Source organism: Amphibalanus amphitrite, unplaced genomic scaffold, assembly GCF_019059575.1.
Source record: "Amphibalanus amphitrite isolate SeventyFive unplaced genomic scaffold, NRLGWU_Aamphi_draft 000234F_arrow, whole genome shotgun sequence".
Lineage (NCBI taxonomy): Eukaryota > Metazoa > Arthropoda > Thecostraca > Balanomorpha > Balanidae > Amphibalanus > Amphibalanus amphitrite.
Genome location: NW_024881729.1, coordinates 411,990 through 432,061, shown reverse-complemented (window position 1 = coordinate 432,061; position 20,072 = coordinate 411,990). Strand labels below are relative to the sequence as shown.

The window sequence follows — 20,072 nt, the reverse complement described above, 5'->3', positions numbered from 1 at the left end:
CGTCGTTCAGCGCAGGTCATCCAAACAGCGCCGCGTATCTGGCAGCGCCGCCGGGCCCGGCTCGGCGCGGATCGCCGCCGAACGCCGGCCGCCGACAGTCGGTGTCGTCTGGCCGTGTCCAGGTGTCAACTCGAAGGTCGCGCTCGTTCCTGAGCGCTCAGCTGTGTCGCCGTCTCGCCGCTCGGAGACACAGCGCCCGGTGTCACCTCGCTCGCCAGCTCGGCGCCGGCTCGTGTGTCGGTACCGACGAGGGACGACCGCGCGTGGTGACGGTGTCGTCGAAAATTGGCCGTAATGCCACAATTCACGCGCACGCGAGCCGCGCCGAGCTTCCGTCATCCACGAGTCAACCCCGACTCTGTCAGCCGTGATTCTACCGGTGCCCGGCGCGCAGCCCCGACGCGCACTGATTGGCTCTAATTCCTCTGCGGTCCCTGACCAAACAAAGCGGCCCGAGTGGGTTCTGAAGTCGACGGCGGCGCGGCGGCGACCGTCCGGTAAAAACAGCCATTGTGGTGTCGGCGCCGGCCCCGCCCCGTCGAGTGCTCGTTACCGGCGTGCCACTGACGACCGGTCGGGGAGGGAGGTGCGCGGGAGAGCGGCGAACGCTCAGAGTCAACAGGTGTGAGACGCGCGGTCGGCGGCCGGCTGCCGGGTCAGACCGACGGGTCGATCGACGAGGCGTCACCGGGGCAACACTGGAGTACAACAGTCTGCGAGAGGAAACTAAAAACGGCCGACCGAGCTCGGTGCAGTGGCTCGCCGGATTGCACAACTCGTCTGGGTGCTCTGACAGGGGAGTGAGCAAGGGGAGGGGAGTGACCGGGTGGCTCGGAGCCCCGGGAGCGCTCTCGGTCAACTGCAGAGACCCTTCTGAGCTCTGACGGCTCCCGCGGCGGTGCCGATCTCGGCGACAGCTCGCCACGGGCGGCCGAGGCTGCGCACCGCCCCGCCCGGCCGGGGTCCGCCGGCGATGGCAGAAATAAAACAGTGCATTACTCGCTTCCGGTGCCGGCGGCGACGTTTTGTTTTTGCACGGCGGCGGCGGACGATCATGAAAGGCGGCGCCGGGGCACCCCGCGGCCACGGCTCAGCCGCATCTCCGCGACGGGCGCGGACGGCCGACCGGCAGTCACAGGCAGCGGATCACGGTCGAGGGAACTTCCGTCGCCCGTGAGCCCTCGGCTGCCAGCGATCCGCGCCGCCCGCTCCTCAGCGCTAGCCTAATTCCATGTTGTCAAATCCGAAAATTGGCGACTGGACGACAAGATGAATGATGAGCTGGCTCGCACGCCACTATCGCCCCTATCGGCTATCGGCAGCCGAAGAGCCACGGGCTAGGTTCGTGTGCGTCAGCTGAACGGTAATGAAGTGGGATGCTCCCGGTGTGGGATACGACTTTCGGCCTTCCTGCCGTGCTCCTCGGTACACCTGAAGGCAATTTTCTCCTGCGCTGGCTGCCCTGCCTTCGGGTGCGTTGGCGGCGACCCTCGTGGAAGATGGCCGACCAACGATTAGACGCTTATTTTATTAACAGGACTAGCCGCTTTCCGTATAAGCGCCGTAAATAAATGAGCCAGAAGACGAAAACAAACACAGTGATCGTCCATGGCTCCGCAGTGATAACGGCCGATTGCCGCCGAAACAAAGGCCCGGGGCCGGGCGGCGGCGGCGGGCGCTCAGTGATGACTCGCAGCCCACGAGCCGGGCTATCAGTTCTCCCAGGGACGGCGCACCGCTCCGGGCTGGACGCGTGCCTCGTCCGGCCACAGACTGCCCGTCTATCTGCTGCCTATCTGCGTGTGTGTCACCGCACTTGCCAGGAACAGATAGCACGGAGAGTGATGACAGACTGCGTCTAAACTGGGGTCGCCGAACCGACCGGCCCGCCACAGGTCGCCGCCTCCGATGGACTGACACGTCAGAAGGTACCGCTCTGTGTTTGCATACCTATTTTGTCTGTCAATATCCGCCTTACCGCCCCAGAAGCTTCTCAATCCTTAAAACGTCGATACCTTTACACGATTCACAGCTCTACGCCTTCTTCATACCAACCCTCAGTGCCTTCCAGTCATACCACCTCTGCCGTTCCTCAGTGCCTCCCTCCGCCTCTCTCCGCCCCCAGTGACTCCCGCCGCTTCCCTCCACCCCTTCCACCGCCTCCCGCTGCCTTCTGCCGGGTCTGCGGCCGCCCGCTGGCCTGCCGACGCCACCCGCCGCTCTCCAGCCAGGTACAAAAACAGGGAGACCAACAGGCTGCCCTGCCCGGCCGGCCGGCCGAGCGGGCAGGGCAGCGCACTACCCAGTGCAGCGGCGGTGGCAGTACAGCCGCTGTGCTGCACAGTGCACGCCGGCGACCGGTCAGCAAGACAAACTGCCCTGGGTCTCTCCGGATGTGTCTCCCAGCGGGGGACAGAGATGGCGCTGCGGGCGGCGCTGTCACACCATTTATGACCGGAATGACCGCCGTCTGTCGGCCGATCTCCATCTGAGGTTCACTGAGCGGCGGCGGTGCGCCCGTGTGCGGTGGTGAGGCCCTGGGTCACACCTGACGTGCCGCCGACAGCAGCTGAACACACAGACCGACCGATTCGTCAACGCTCTGTCAGCACAATAATCGGGCTATCATGACACCGCTGACAGCCGCTCGGTGCGCAGTGCTGACGCTCCGTGCCGGAGCGCTGTACAGAGCCCCGCACGGTGTCCGCTGTCCGCCGCGCCGTGTCCGCCGGCCTCGTGACCGTGTTGTCCGGCACCCGTGTCCGTCAGACGCGTGACCGCCGCCTTATCTGCAGCGCCGGTCGTCGCGCTCCGGTCCCGTGCCAAACGGCGATAGAGCTGTCAAACCGGCCCCGTTTTCTGAGCAGAGTGTCAGCGGCGTCATGCGCGTTAACTCTGGCGGCACCACCGGCCGGCCGGCCGGCGCGGGTCACGCCGTTTCCGCAGGATGGCACCGGCTCACGGCCGCGGCAGGACAATAGCTGGCTGGACGTGTGCAACAGGTGATGTGTGGCGTCCGCCGGCCGGCCCGACAAGGCAGCACAAAGGGCGGCCATGAACGATGGCCCTCAGCAGGAGGCAGGCGGCGGTGGGCGGTGGAAGGACGGTGGACAGCCAGTGGAGGGCGGTGGACGGTGGACAGTCGGTGGCTAGGGCGGTGGACGGTGGAAAGGACAGCAGACGGCGAGTGGAGCGGTTCCTAGGCATTTGAAGGTGTTTATAGGGGAAATGAGCTCCATTTCGACTCCCAGAGCGAACGATAAAAGTAGATGAATAAAGCCACGGGGTAGATGGAACCAAGAATGGACACAGGATATGTCTATGAAAAACATGAATGAAGTCCTATGAATGAAACCACGAGTGGAAACGATGAACACCTTTAGATAAAGGAAAAAACAGGATAACGAAAATACAAGCTACGAATGAGACTATCTGGTACGAATCAAGCTGATTAAACCACCCACCGCGCCGTAGAGACAACAGCCAAAGGAGAGAGTGGGAAGATAAGAGCCTGAGTATGGAGTGATAAGAGTGGTGACTGAGAGGAGAAAGTGCAAAGTGGCGACAAAAACCGTGCACTCGGGAATAAGTGAGGGGTCGGTTGCCGTCCGGCGGCGCCGCGCCGACCCTCGGCCATCCCGACCATCACAGGACGGTACGTGACCGAGGCCGGCGCGCCTCCACAGGATAGACCGATCAAATGGCGCTGCCGCACGGCCACCGGCGCCAAAAACGGCCACCTCGCGGCTGCAGACAGCCGGCTCGCCAAAGCCCCGCGGTAAAAACCCCCGGTAAAAAGCACCGTCGGCCCACCAAGAAACGGCCCTCCAAAGGCTGAATGGATTCCGCGCGCCCGGGCAGCGCGTGCGAACTTTGGCGCGCCTGCCGCCACTGAGCCGAGGAAGGCTCTGGTGGGTGTGCATTTAGTGCAATGTGCAGCGTCCAGTGTGTAGCCTGCACTGTGAGAGGCAGAACTAGAGAAGGAATGAGACATAACCGGGTCATCAATCGAGACGGAAGACAATTGCGAAATAGCGAAGCTGAAGGTATTCGCAATAAAGAAACAATGCTCGAGAAGTATTCAAACAACTGCATACCTACCTGCAGGTCACTGTACTTCGTTATTGCAAAGCTGGATGGTCAAACATCCGACAAATTGCACCGAAACTTCTCCGTCCGACCCACTTCTCCAAACAATGTTCTTCGTTTCCATGAACCCGCCTCCCCGCCCATGTTCCCTCCCCCCCCCCCCCCGGCGGATGTGGTCGATCCCGCACAGTCCGCTCCTCTCCCGCAGGCCGATCTGTATACGCCGCGGTGTATACAAACACGGGGCGCTGCTGCCGCTGTATACAATCCCGGCGCAGCGCTGACCCGTCGGTATACAATCCCGGCGCACTGGCGGCGCGCGCTCAGACTCCTGCTGAGGGGCGCCGATCGACGCACGTCGGCACCGACAGGGGGGGGGGGGGCGGACTCTGCCCGTCGACGGGAGGCGCTTCACTTGGCAGTGCGTGGGCAGCGACAGACAGGAGCTCGTCATCGATTCCTACTCGACTGATCAGTGACATGCACCTCACCGCGGTGGGTATTAGGAGGTCGACGGTTACCAAAGGTCAGGAGAACGCTGCGTCAATAAGCAGAAGCCAATGGTCAATGGTCAGTGGTCGATGGCGATGATCGGTCAGTGGTCAGTGGTTGGTCCATGGCCATTGCCAGCTCCGCCGACCAATGACCCTCGACGTCAATCACTGTCAAGTTCAGCCGGCGAGTCGCGGTCGCCGGGTCACTATGAGCCCGCCTACCCGACGACCGGCGCCCCGAATCGTAATTTAATCGAGCGTCCAACACAGAGTGGTCTGCACTGTGGTCGCTGCAGGCTGGCCGCGCCGGAGCAAACACTAATTGGACACGAGCCCTGCTGAGCAACCGTTGTCCGGACGGCGGCGACGGTCACCAGGGATCACTGGTATGACACAACTCGCGGCGCCGTGCCGGGCCGATATGAGGGACGCAGGGGACGGTGTGACTACCTGCCGTTATTCCGGCCGGGGTCGCCGGCGCCGGTGGGAGCCAGGGACACGGAGGGCGGTCGCCGCGGCCCGCCTCCACCGCCGGCCGCCAGGAGTAGATGACATGAGCCGCGGCCGCTCGGCGTCGGCCATTTGTCTTGCTTTAATAGCGTGACGCTGCCATTTATCAGCGGCCGCGCTGGCGTGGCGTAAGCCGTGTTGAACAAACCCACACTGAAAACTTTTTTACCATTTCCTGAAGGGTAAACCCGCCATAGCATGGTAGCTTGACACACAGACGTTTTTTACCACCTTCCAGATGGTAAATTTTACTCTTTCATGAAGAGTAAACTCGCCAGGGAGGGGTAACATGACACACAGACGTTTTTTACCATCTTCTGAATGGTAAACTCTTTTGATTTACTCTTGTCTAGAGTGTGACATTTTTTGGGTTACACTCTTTGAAAGGGTAAATCTTTAACGGAACCCTTTTTTAGGGAGTAACGCATCATCTACCCTGTGCTTTACCCTCCTACAGAGAGTATATTCTTATGGCCTACCCTTTGTCACATGGTAATGTTTACTCTTTCCTTTAGTGTAAACCCCCCAGAGGATGGTAACAGACCCACAGACGCTTCCTTCAGAAGCTTCACGAAGCTTCTGTTAACCGGAGCTCACCAACTAAAAAAAAATGTTTCAAGAGCAACAATGTAGGTATATTTGGCTTCCGTACAAACAATACGAGGGGCACACCAACCATGAACATTGTGAGACTCTTCACTTATTCATCCAAATTTATACAAAGCGTTCAGCAATGCACAAGCGGTAAATAAACACCACGATACAACTTGAATGCAATTTGAATATGAATACAAGACATTCAGCGCCCTCATATTAGATTACGCAGAGCGCACAATATTTGAAGTGAGCGACGGCGTTCCTGGGTGGTCGCCCGTCTGCGTGAGATAATGAGACTGGATCACTACAGTGCAAGGCTTTTTCAAAGTCACCAACAAAATGCATAAACTTGTAGCATCCCAACAAAATTAATGTACGTACTCACAACACTAGGCCACGTGGCCGTGCACGGGGTCCTGTTAACCAGGTCAAATTAGCACCACTCAACGGCACGCAATGCTCTAGCACATCGGTACTTACAATAAAATGTCCACAGAGGCTCTATAGGCGATGAACAACACACAAGCACAATCACCAAAGGCCACGCCGCGCGGCACCGACACTGCTCACATCCGCTCTCGGAGACCAACGGCCGAAAACTGACAGATGCGCGCGGCCTTCAAACCGCAAACGGCCGATCTCGTTTCTGATTGGCTGATTGTTTCCATTTCAAATATCATCTTCACGAGAGTAAAAAAGATCCACGCATGAAACGACTATCTGTATCCGAGTCACGATACCCAGGAGGAAAGAGTTTTCGTGATGTTCTGGATCGCGAGAGTAATATTGATATTTACATGGTAATAATACTCTTCGCTGGCGAATAAGTTCATATTAACCACGTACCGTTACTATGCACATAATGGTAGCAGCGAGTTACCCTTTCAATATACTATTATCTTGCGGGTTTGATGAAAATGAACTCTCCAGGAGGTAGTAAAAAAGTTTTGAGTGCAGGATGGGCTCGAGTTTCGCACGGCGGACGCGGCCGGCACGCGGCACCGCTGGCGGCATTGCACACGGACTGCTTATGGACTGCTAACAGACTGCTGACTGACTGCTTACGGTCTGCTCAGAGACTGGACTGCGGTGAAACGTCGTGAGGTAGTCTGCACGAGCTGGGTCCACCACGGCGGTAGTGTCCGCCTCACGAGGGACAGGTCACAAGACACGGCGGTCAGGTGCCATCGCTCAGGTGGCCAACGAGTCAATAACGCGGAACGGAGCGGCCGGTACGGCACGGCCATTTCCCAGACGTGCCGCATAGGTAAGCAGGTTCGGCTGTAGCCAGCATGTAAGCACCGCTGATGAACACCCAGCCAGGATGAAAGACCGCGGATTCACCAGTCAAGAAGATGGAGTAGCCGGAGACAGTCTGATAGCATCTCTGACAAAGCCGAATATATGCAGTTACGGGTGGGCATTCAAGGACGAGATTACAAGCGCATTTCCAGCATATCAAGATAAACAGAACGGAGATAAACAGACCTGCAAAATCTCCGCTTCGGTATCCGGTATTCACAATATTTTGGTGAAAAACAGCAGAGACAGAGCGGTCGGTCGAAAAGCTAGTACAACATGCGTGCACCGCTGTTCGGTCCGCTTCTATTGTGGGTAATCCTCAGAAACCTCCACAAAGCGTCCCCACAACCTACCGTGACTGCCGCCGAAGCCTCGGCCGCGCCGGGAGTGTGACAGCCGCGCCTCCTCTGTCACAGTCGCGCCGCCGGCGCCGCTCTGCGTCACGTTCGCCGCTCGTCAATCCTCGCTGATGTATCGTCGTCGCCGCGCTTCGTCGCGGGCGACGCGCCGACGACGGCAACGGATCGTCACCGCCGGCGGGGGCGGGGGCGGGGGCGGGGGCGGAGCCGCCTGGCGGCCGTCTCGCGGCCGGCGCGGGCCCCTCGGACAATTTGGCGGCCTAACCGGCGCGGCGGCGCCATTAGCCGTCATTACAATCGCGGGTTAATTCTGGGCCGATTGCTGCGGCCCGGCGGTGACCCCCGCTCACCCCGCCGTGTTCGGTCGGTCGAGATGAGCCGCTGCGGAGCCTCACCTGAGTCATAACCACCGGTGGACGAAGTGGTCAGCGCGCGGCGCCGGCCGCCCTCTCCCTCTCGTTACTGCGCGGGCCAAGGCCAGGTCAGCTGCAGCGCGGCCCGTCCCTCCGCCCAGAGCGGGCCGCCGCCGAGAGGCGCCGACAGACTGCTCTCTCACGGGCTCATAGCACCGCCGACTCACTGTGTTTGCATGAGTGGGCGGTCAGGTGCACCCGCGCGATCAAGTTCGTGTGCGATGGCTGTTCGCCTGTCTAACTACGATATGTGGGGGCGGAGGGCGTATGCGCACTCTACGCATATCTGAGCATGCGGGCGCGGGTGTGTATTTTCGGAATCTGAGACAATAGTGTGGTGTGCTGGCGGCGGCGGCGGCCGGGCGATGCGCTCCGCCTCCGCAGCCGTCTCCGACACGGCCGAGGAATGATAACGAGCGGCCGACACCGGCCAGCCTTGTAGCGCCGCTGACAAATGCGCCGCTTTGTGCCAGAACAGCGACAATTACGGCGCGATGACTGCCGCTCCTAGCTGCGCCACCGCCACCGCCGCCGCCCGACTTCTGGCGAGGAGTTATAGCGGCAGGAGAAGATCAGGAGCTGACATCGGTTTGACTTCTACCGTCGCCGCTGAAACACAGGATTACCTGTACGACTAACTGCGGCTGGGTGGTTAACCCAAACGGTGCCTACCCGACGCGTGCCAGCGGCGGCGCCGGCGGCGAGGATGGCGCGGTATGCCGGACGCGGCAAACACTGCGCGGCCGGCGCGCCGGCTCGTCCGCCGCCGGCCGCTCGCGCGCCGAATTAGGCGGCATTGTGCGGCGGCGGCACAAAAAGCGGCGCTAATTGTCTGCGGCCGAGCCCGGTCACCACCCACGGTCCGTGCCGCGACCGGCCGGTCCGCGCCGCACTCCGAACCGGGAGAGCGGGACCGGCGGCCGGCGCCGTGACCAAATAAATCCAGCGGCGACACGGGAGCTGAATTCCAGGAATGCAAAACAGCGGAGACTGCAGCCACGGTCACTGAAGTACCCAAAAAGGATGACGGAGAACGACGTCATGCACGATAAAGGTGACGATGAATCGGGATGACGAATGGTCGAGCCCTGTGCCTATCATGAGAATGAACGATTAATTCCAGCCCCCACTGATTCAGGCAGGCCCGATATTGCACCGCCCAGGGACGGCCCCCACCGTCCGTGACCCGGCGTTCCTTTCTCCTCTGTACCGCATTCTCCCTGCTCTGGGCGGGCGGTCCCGACGGCTGTCCAGAGCGCAGCGCACGCTGACTGGCCGCCGGAGCGCCACTCAGACCGAGCTCATTACACTCCATTCAGACGGCCGGCGAGCCCACAATAACACCAGCTTAAAACACAATAACCACAACCGGAATTCGGTCGATTAACTCCGCCATGATTAATCGCGATCCAGCGGCAGTCGTGAGCTCATCGCAGAGCCGATGTCTCCGCCCTTTGCCCGATCGGCACCCCGGCCCCGGATGTTGGGTGGGTCGCCCAAGATCGGCAGTAGTTGCACGGCGCGTCTCACAGCGGGGCGAGCTTCACTCTCTGGAGCTCTGACATCGCTGTTCACTAACTCAGCTGACCGGTGATCCGACCGAGATACTGTCAATGCGCCGAGCTGGGCCGTGTGTGACTGAGAGGGACTGAGGTCACAGAGCGGGCGCTCTCCGCGGCACGTCTGCAGCGTCCGCCGCTGGCAGGGGGCTGGTGCCAGGGCTGCAGACGCCGGAGTCTTGTACTCCGACCGGCCGTCAGTCACCGGCTGTCAACGCTGCCCTCTCCGACACGGACTGTCGACAGGCGAGCAGCGAGGGCATAGTCGGTTAGAACAGGGCAGAACGGAACGGCGCAGGTAGGGACAGATCGCGGCCGGACAGCGCAAGGGGAAAGTGGCTCACTGAGCGCGTGTGGATGCGCAGACCGGCTATGAAAGACGTTGCCGGCAGCCAGTGGGTAGCGGTGTTCGATCTAGACGTTTATCGGTTTGCCGTGTGAGGGACCGACGTGACACGACGGCTCGGCGGTGATGGATAGGGAAGATCGGCGCAGTGGCCACGTCAGAGACAATATCGCCACTCGGCACAACTCAGAGTGGACCAAAGATTTGCACACTGACCCAGAATAAAGTCAACACGCTTTGGAATAACGTGCTGGAATAACGAAGTGGAGATAGGAGCGAGGCCTGTGACAGCTTCCGCAATCACACTGACGGCCAATAGATCTCAATGGACGGAATCCAGCAACGGTTTTCGGTGGCGATCTCCAGGAAAGCTGCCAGCGATCTCCAACCGTAGACTTATGGACTTGCTCCACCATATCCGACACATCTCCACGCACACTTCCCCACCTCACCTGACCCAGTAATCAGTAATCACATGCGGTAGCGGCCCACACACCACCAGAGACAATTTCAGTCCAGAGGTAAATCGTCTCCTCTGTCGGGTCGCTGGCCGCGCGGCCCCCTCTGGAGGCCCGCCCGGGCCGGCCGTCCGTCACCGGGCGTCACGGTCAGACAGCGCGACCGTCTGGCCGTCACCGGTTGACAGACGTCTCCGGCCGGGGGTCGGCCATTAGCGGCCCGGCGCGCCGCCAGACGCCCTTCTAATGCACATCCCCTGTCGCCAAACGTCGCCCCGACAGCGCCGCAGAGCTCACAGTCATTAGCCATTGTAACTTTATTAATTAATGCGTGTAGTCTGAGCGAAGTCTGGTGAAGAGGCGTTTACCTGGTGAGAGGGAGGCAGACGGGGACGGACTGGGCGGGGGCGGGGGCGGTATGGGCAGTCTGCAGTCAGCCACTCTGATCACCACGGCTCCCTCTGCCCCCTCCCCCCCCCCGCCCGGAGCCGGGAGTGGCCCAGAGTGGAGAGAGACGAAGAGAAAGGATCGCGCAGCGGGCGGCGCCGCCATGGCAGCCAGGAATGCAATGGTGATCAGGCACACGAACGGTGAATAGTGATGTAAATTGATTCGGAGAAGGGCCACGCCGCTCAGACTTCTCATGGACGCTTCATACAGGGCTACATGACCGCAGCTGCTTTGTCTGTGACTGGGAGAGCCGGCGTACCCCGCAGTGACGGCCGACTGTATTGGCGCTGTGATCATCCCATTCAGCCGGCTGTGAAGGATGCTCGAGCGCCGGGTAACAATCGCCGGTCCGATCAGCGGCCTGACCCTGACCGGCCGCCCCCGCCCCCGCCCTCGGCACAGCCGCCGGAGCCGCCGCCGATCGTTCCCCGGACCGGGCGCTCGGCCGGCGCCGGCATCCGTTCCCACTAACCACTCCGGTCATGGAACATGCAGTGCGCCGAACGGACGTAGACCGTGCAACCACGTGACCACAGGTGCTGAGGCTGAGATCGGTCACGTGACCGAGCTCGGCGCGGAGGCCCGTTATTCGGTACGCAGTGGCTGCAGGCGGGAGCTGACGGCTGCTGACCGGTCGACTGGGCTGCTGACGGCTGTAGAATACCTATAGCTCATCACACAGGCACGCAGAGATGGCGAGTCAATCGGGCAGATCCACCAGCTCAGCGAGTCTGCACAGAGGTTATCTCAATCAGCGCACCAGCTCATAGCATGTCAGGTTCTCAAGCGAACCCTAATCATGGCCGCAACCAAGCCACATCGCATCGGAAGAAGATGGACGAGTTGACTCAGACCCGCGCCTGCACCGGTTTCATTCGGAGAGGCGCAGTTCGATCAGACCTTTTCTCGGCCGGTGCTCACTCTCTGCCCACGGACTCTGACGGGAGAGCGGGCGCCGTGAGAGCCAGCGGGCCAGCAGCCGGCGTCAATGGCGGCTAACGAGCCCCAAAAACCGCCCGCCGCCGCCCGCCAGGCCCGGAAATAAATCACACTCGGCGCCGGTCCCGGCTCGGGCGGCGCGGGGTTTCAGGGCGGACTGTGACAATGGACGGTCAGGTACGGAGACGGAGGTAGAGGAGACGGGGACGCTGAGCGGGAATGTCGGGTCAGAGGATACAGAACGAGAGAGAACTCTTCAGGACCGGCGGAGCTGAATGGAGCGGGCGAAGCGCGAGGTGCAGACGGGGAGCGACTGTCGCCCGGCCGGCCCACCCCGTTTGAATCACTATTATCGTCCCTGTCCGCTGCTCGTGTCGCCAACCGGCCAGTCGTGCCGTCCCAGCAAGGATTGTCCGTCCCCCGGCTCTGCGCGGTTCAACACAACGCCCCGCACGGTAGCGGGCAGTCCCTCCTGTGCACACCGGCCGAGGGCCCTTGAACTCCACCCGGTAGCGGCGAGCCGTTCGACTCTGACTCTCGGACGCCGTGTCATTGACTCAGCTGTCATGGAGTGGCGGGAGGAGGGCCGGCAGATCCGCCCGCCGCGGCCGCTCCGGCCCCGGCTCCGGCCCGGCCCGCACATTCCCCGCCCGGAACGCAAACAAGCGCGGAGCGCCGCGCCGCCGCCGCGCCGGAGAGCTGCTGCCGAGAGCCGGGCCGTGAATGTGTTTGTATAAATTTTAGCGTGTGGCGGATAAAAGCCGATCGAGTTCGCCCTTAGCAGCGGCGGGGAGGCACTGGCCCACCCATGGGGTCAATTGTCCTCGGTTCACCCCGGATGGGGAATTCAGAGGCAATTTAGGAAATTGTGACTGTCTAACCAATTCGTGGAATGTGTAGTGGTGATAAAACTACATTATAGTGTGGTGTATAGAGGATAGTGCTAATCAAGATACATGACATCGAACTGACAGTCAACAAATAAAAAAACTAGACAATCTTGATCGAACATCTGCTCTGTCAGGCCTCTTCGACACCGATCTTGGCACGAGGAAGCGACGTAAAACACGAGCCAAAGACTATTTTCATTGTGTTCACACTGAAGTACCGCACCTGCTCTGTAAACCTCGGCCCGACACTGCCCAGAAGAGCACATTTTCGGCAATCATGGCCCGTATCTGCACCGACCAATCGGTGCTGGGTGATTACTACCTCTGACCGAGCGGCACTGTCACACTTCTCCGGCCTACCAGCCGACCCGTCCCACTGACACGTCAGGTAGCTGATAAGGACTGCACAGCCGCCGCGGCAGCCCATAACAACATACAGCACCACACACATATGTACACATCCTCTCTCTCTCTCTCTCTCTTTCTCTCTTCTCTCTCTCTCTCTCTCTCTCTCTCTCTCTCTCTCTCTCTCTCTCTCTCTCCCTCTCTTACACTCTCTTCCTCTCTAACCTCACTTCGATACGATCTCTGAACAGAGGGGTGTTTTAGGTAACAGCGGTGATCATTTGAAACGGACATCGACTTTAGTCCTGAATCACCCTGACGACGATAAATGATGGGCGACGGTCCATCTTATGACCCGATGAATGACAGGGGGCGAAGTCTCCTATTCAATGGGGTCCGCTCGAGTTCTCATCTGGGAATCCGAGTCATATCAATTCGGCGCTTGATATTTTGGAACTTTGCGGCCCGTCGATTGTGCTTATTTGCCGGCACGGAATTTTGTATTATCTAAATTGGCGAGGCGCTTTGTCGAATTTTTGGTCATTTGAGACACAAACTGTTTTGAGTAGTCCCATCTACACGACAGTTTCAGCACAGCGCACGGAGCTCTCTTCGGTTCGTCGGGGTGCCGCCGTCAGTCAGCATCGGCGTCAGTCAGCGACTGACTGAAGTGGCTGGCCGCCGCGCTGCCCCAAACATCTACCGCGCGTGGGAGGCGCGAACACGAAGCTCGTGAGAGAGAGAGGAGGCCGGCGCGATCGTGTCAGTCTCTGCAGACGCTCCTCGGCGTGAGAAAACACATGTAATCTCGTCAGCGTTCCGGACATATATCATCGCTGTCAGATCCGACGCAGGCATTCCCTCGTCGTTAGGTGTCCGTCGATCGGAGAAAGTTATAGCCAATCGCAGCCGCAGAGTAATTGAGTCGTAAAGAATAAAATATAAATATATTTCCGCCTGGCTGACAGGCTGCTCAGACAACAATGGGAGGAGCGTTTTGCATGCTTGGTCGCCCCGGACATCGTCGAAACATAAATCAGAGAGAAATACAATCGCGCCCCGCCTGGCCGTCCGATCGCCGGCTTCATCGCATCCCGAGCAGGTACTCAGTGGCGGATCCGGGGGGGGGGGGGCAAAATGGGCATTTGCCCCCCCCCCCAAACGGCATGATTTTAACATTACGCCTATGGACGATGCATGGAAAGAATCGATAAATTTTTATGGTTTGCCCCCCCCCCCAAACCTCTGAGCTGGATCCGCCTCTGCAGGTACTCACATGGGGTTGGTGGTGTTCCAGTGGATGTAGAAGATCTTTGTGGCGGAGGCGCTGCCGCAGAACAGCAGCACTGCCAGCAGCGTCAGCAGCCACTCGGAGAGGCCGCGGGCCATATCTGCCACTCGTGTGCGCGTCACCGGCCGACTCGGCACTGTCACTGGCGGACTGCAGCTCGACAGACTCCGCTGCCCATGCCAGGCGTCACACCACAGCGGCGGCCGACTGACCGCTCCTCCTCAGACCTATCGCGAGGCAGCACAGCACACACGTGCACCCCCACCGACCTCAGAGCGCGGACTGCGGCCGGCGGCGGACGGCGGCCGGCGCTCGGCAGCGGCCGCCGCCAGGGGGACGGACGGCGGCGGCGGCGGCGGCGGCGGCGGCGGCGGGAGGAGACGGACAGCCACTCGCCAGTCGGGAAGTCTCGCCAGTCGCCAGATCATCACTGACTGCCGCCGCGGCGGCAGTCAGTGGACTCGCGAGTCTCCCGTCCCCGGCCGAGTCTGCGCTGGGCTGAATGATTGAGAGTCCAGTCACAGCCCCGAGAAGTGTTGCGCCCTCGAGTATAGACTTTGGCGACCTAGCAACTTCCCCACAGCTCTCCGCCGCCCTGACCCATCCGCCGCGTCCTGCCAGTCCGGGCGGGGCGGGACGGGTCGACTCTCTAGGCGCGGTGTGAGGTCGGTCCGCCCCTGACCTGGCTCGGAGCGTGGCAGATCGGCCCAGCAGGGGCACGGATCAGCCCCAATGAGCTGCGACGGGCCGCGGCCGGTGAAACGCCACCACTCGCGGCCGTCACACGGCGCGTTAGCCGGGACCGGGCCGTGCGGCTGTCTCCGGTCGGCCACATAATCGCGCCGTGATGGAAAGGAGGTCCGATTGAGCGGCCGTTTCGAGACGCATCACTGCATTGACGGCCTGTCCGTCTCTAACCGAGACGAGAGGGCTTCCATATTCAGAGCAGTGCGAGCTGACGGTATGACGAATAATACGACTTTCAAAGCTATTGGTAATACGGTTATCAACAGCTCTCGACATATCTTTTCTACTTTGTAGCAGCATGCAACCGTTTTAATAGGTCCCAATGTTAGAAAGTTAGTCCATTGAGCGTCATTATGATAAGATACGTCGGCGCAAATCGCATTCGAAGACAGTCACAACCGGTGATACAGTTTTACATCAGATAATTTAGCCCGATCGATCAAGGCGACACCAACAAGAGCACCGGTTAAGATTCTTAATTCACCAGCGCAGCAAAAAATGCTAAGCAACAAAAAAGACCAATGGCCTCGATCGATATAAAGTTCCACGGGTCTCAGCCGGAAGTTCATTAGTGCTCCTTAGCGCACCTCTAATGTCCCTGGCAGAGTGGACAGAGCCTCCCCTGTCACCTGCACAGAGTGGCCTCTGCCGCTGCTGAGCCGTCTCGGTGTGGGCCACAGGCAGGTGTCAGGCAGTGGGGTGGGGGCCGGGGTGGCTAGGAGCGGGTTTACCCCACCGCCGCGCTCCGGAGCCGTGTTCCGCGGGACGCCGGCTGACACCTCGGTCCGGCTCTGTGGCTCAGCCGCAGGATCAGCCCCCGGTCCGGACGGTCCCCGGTCTGGGGCGACCTCGGACCAGAGCCCTCTCCCCCCAGTATGGACACCATCGGTGCCATGAGCTGGGGGCTCTGCACCGCCCCGACCGGCCGGCGCCCACCGTCCACATTCCACCCGGCTATTAACAACAACACCGGCTCAGCGCCGCCGACTTTCATTCTGTAGTTGTGCAGCGAACATGGATTGTGATAGTCTCGGCAGCTGCGCACGTCACCTCTGACTGCCACCGGAGAATGCTGTTCCATTTCCAGAACCCGTGTGAATAAACATGTCGGTGGTAAATGTGTCGAACTGTGAGTCTGCCGGCTCAGAGGGCGTCTGTTGATGTTCGGCTTGTTTTGATGACACGACACAAAACCGATGGTTAATGGTCCTATGTATAAAGAGACGCCTTCCAGCATCGTTTGTCATAAACATTCAGAAAAAGTGGCCAGCATCGCATGCGACTGCGGACAGCTGGAAGACATCCACCGGGCGCGGCCGGCGGCCAGTTTTTCCGCGGCGCTTGCTGCCACAACCAATCGTCGCCTATGCGACCTATGCTTATTGTGTGCCGCCTGCCGAGGTTCGGAAATTGTTCAGCACGAACAAAGGGTAACATGAGCCGGCTGAAAATGCTTGCGACGAAGATTTAAATTACGACCGATGTCAGCCATGCCACGGACCAAACCATCTCCGACTGCCGCCGAGCGGACAAAATTAATCGCATTAAAATTATGCAGAGAAACAGGCTGCCTAGCTGGAACCGGTACTTAGGAGAGACGGTGTCATGCGACACGATGTCATGTCCGTTCGTCATCATCGGCATCAGATTCTCCGTCAGCGTGACAACTGCTCACGGACCGTGTTCTATCCAAGTCGGTCGGCCAAACCAGCTCGTCGATCTGCTTGTGTTTTGGATTTCGCAGAGGGATACCACAGGTAACGAATGTGTCCTCTATTGCGACAAATAAGGTGCATCTGAGCGGCCATTCACGGCCCAGCGTCTCTGAAAAGATCACATTCTGATGGCATGCCGGATGTCGGGCACGGAATAAACACCCGATCAAGTCACGTGATGGCCGTATCCGCGGGCCCAGAGTGCACGCGAGAGGCCCTCTGAACAATGCCGGTATAAAAGTGGACAACACTCATGTCAAACATGCTTGGTAGTTCGTGCACTAAACCGTTCATGCCCGCTATTCGCGCGGTAATTTTTATGACGACAATTTGCACTGTGCAACTCAACGGGCAGGTATAAAACCCCAACCGGTTCGGGGCTCACGATTGATTCGTTCGACTGCCGGGGCCATAGAAATAAATCACTGCAGTATCACGCCCATAAAACGACTGCATTTAAGGGCCCGAAGATTACAGACATTGCCACTGTCAATCACCCACTACAGAAATAGGTGCAATTGTATCGCGGGGTGGGGCCCGGCACATCAAACCGTTTCAATACCCGACTCTCTCAGCCGACAAATCCTACCCAACTATCACTCAATATAACTAGCAAGTACTAAGCAGCATGCACAGAAACAACTTCCACGGACGAATCCAACACATCCCTCAGCCCTGATGCACTTTGACACAGCGCAGAGCACACAGCCGTCCAAAAACACATAAACAGCCTATCTGAACGGGCCCGCTGTGATTCCTTACAGCAACCGGCGTCTACACGATATAGACTGCGGAGAGGACGCGATCTGGCCGGGATGCCTCCGTTTCAGCGCTGTCACTCGTCACTGCTCCTGGCCGTCAGTGAGACATGTTTGTTATTGATGTCCACTGAGTCTGCCGACCTCAGTCGGGCTCACGTCTCGTGATGTCAGACTGTCGGCCCTCCCGTGGTGTGAAGGCAGTTGGCTGGATCGAGTCTGTGCAGTGATGGTAGCCAGTCTATAGCCTTGACAGTGACATGACGGCAGTGAGATGACTTGAGCTAGTCCTTCCGCTACGGTATGTCTAGAGAAACGCAGAGTGGTCGTAAAAGACCACAACTGTGTGGTATGAACGGATCATCTCCGCGTTTCCTCCATGTATGGTCATCAGCCGGGTCAATGGCTGAGTAACTGCCAGCCGTACAATGACAGCTACTGACAGATCTGCTGTCAGTAACTGTCATCGTACCGTGTGCTGCCAGTCAATGTCCGGAGTGAAATCCGTCCTGCAAGTCCCGTCCTTCCGTCCATTCGTTCGTCCCGTACCGTTCCATTCCGACACGCCCATCGGCCAGCGCCTATACGGCAGATCGACGCAGAGTTAGCATACGCACCGGTATCTTGATATATATGCAACAGCGAGACGCGCAATTACGGCGATTTGAATTCCAGTGGCCGATCATATCTGGCCGTATCTCGGCGCAGGAGAAATCTGCGCGGACAGTGAGCCGAGGAGGGGCGGGTGGGTGGGCCGGGGGAGGGGCATGTGCGTACCGGGCGGGATCGACCGCATAGACGGCTTATCGGTCGGGAATTTCGCCGTCATGACAGTCGCTGAAGAGAGCTCAGGTCTCAGAGAGCCGGAGAAGGTAGCTCTGAGAGCCGCAGAAGAGGCGGCCGCGTTTCTCGCGGCAGACAACACACACATTAGTGGCACAATGTCGTGTATGTCGGCGGAGAGGAGCGGCACGGAAGCCGGTCAAACCCACCAGCTTATTACTCGCACCGTTTTGTTATGCAAATCGCCGGCAGAATGCTCTAAATGCATCGCTCAGCCTGTAACTAAATCCCGTGGTCATGGGCCGAGCGGCGGCCGGTCGACGCCGGATTATTATAAATCACGCCGATCAAAGCGGTCCCGGCTGGCAGCCAGCGGTGATGCATTGCTCTGTGCCGCTCGGCGCCACTGCAGCCGCCGCCGCCGGCCCTATCGGCGTCTTCATTATCGGCAGTGCCGACGGCCGACCGGCCGGCTGACCGCGCGCCGGCCATTGACCTGGTCATGACCTGACTCTGACCGCGCGCCGGCCATTGACCTGGTCATGACCTGACTCTGACCGCGCGCCGGCCATTGACCTGGTCATGACCTGACTCTGACCGCGCGCCAGCCTCACTGCGCAACAGCAGTGTCAACAGCAACGGTCAGAGCACCTCAAAAGAACTGGCATTTAGCTTGACCAAATCTTGATGGGTAAAGCAACAATGCTGAACGAATTATTCCGGTTTTATTTCACAGTGCCAGATAAAATAAGCGCTTCCTTTTATACGTTTTGGGAAAAAGCAAAACAATCAAGTCTTATCATCAACCCAGTCCCCCGTCTGAGGTTCTTGACCCTTCTCATCTCTCCACTCCAGCTCCAGAGACCACGCCCGGTACGGCCCGGGACGGGATGATTTGCCGTATTTCCTTATTGATCGCTATGATCGCGATCAGAGTGACTGGCAGCGGGGGTGTATTAGCGGCGTGCGGGAAGTCACACCTCGCCCTGGGAGGGTGCCGAATCCGATCACGGCTTCTATGCCGGTGCCCGGTATCATGAAGGACGGTCCACACTCCACACCCAACTGCTGTGCTCGATATTCTCTGTATCCCCATAGCACCAAGTGTCACGACGGAGCAGGCAGCACCCACTGTCTGCACAGCCAAAGCAAGGGCTGCCATTGCAGAGGAAATGCTGACCCATGAAGATATTTCGGAGGGACGAGTCCGTGACCAATTCAAGACGGTTTTGTGGAATATTCTGTCAATTATAAATTGAATTACGGCGAGCCATGAGCGGCGCGGCGTTCTTTGAAACATAGCTGGTTGCTTAGTTTGTACAATGATCAGCATAAAGTGGCATTATGGTGTACCTTCTGCAGGTTTGCTGAAACGAAACATCGTAACTATGGCAAACATCTCCGTTTTAGGGTAATTGTTACGGACAGCAGCTAGATGTTGACATGGTGTAACCATTCATTAAATTCTGTAGTTGCAAGAAACTCGCATACATTTCGAGTCTAATTAGCGAATTCCAGCTTTCTATCACAAGATTAGCAGTATAAGGAAACGCCAAGAATGCTGCACCGTTAAATGCTAATCTGGCGCGGCATCCAGCGTCTAATTATTCTGTAAATCATAGTCCGAGCCTGTCCGCTGTCCGGCAGTTTGCTTCCTGTGCATCTGCTCCCGTCCAGTGGCCGAGGAGATTAGGAGAATTGCGGTGAGCTTAGGCCACTGACAAAAATAAAGAAATATGGACAACGCCGGACAAAGAAAATAATCTTCTGTGTTCGACTGAATATTTTATAGGTAAGCTTGTAATAACGCACTAAAAATGGTCAAAGTTTTCGAAGCATGCATATACCAGGCTCAGATAAAGAAGCATCATGATCTGACATCCCAGCCAAAACCTCCGTATTGGTTTACGGTGAAATTAATGATGTAAGAGAAAACTGTTGATTGAAAAACAAGTGCATCCATGTTTGGGATCCGTTCAAATTAATCAACGAATGAAATATGGAAGCGTTTCTCTTTAACAACAATG

The 20,072-nt window shown here is 58.6% G+C and overlaps 1 protein-coding gene across 1 annotated transcript in view; it reads right to left on the bottom strand.

Moving 5' to 3' along the window:
• LOC122385894 (ephrin-A4-like) overlaps positions 1 to 14,326 on the bottom strand; it is a 45,336-nt gene extending 31,010 nt beyond the window's left edge. Inside the window, exon 1 of the mRNA XM_043374521.1 lies at positions 14,028 to 14,326. Coding sequence (XP_043230456.1) covers positions 14,028 to 14,140 — 113 coding nt within the window. The 5' untranslated portion in view covers positions 14,141 to 14,326. The remainder of the gene's footprint in view (positions 1 to 14,027) is intronic.
• Positions 14,327 to 20,072: the final 5,746 nt, after the last annotated feature.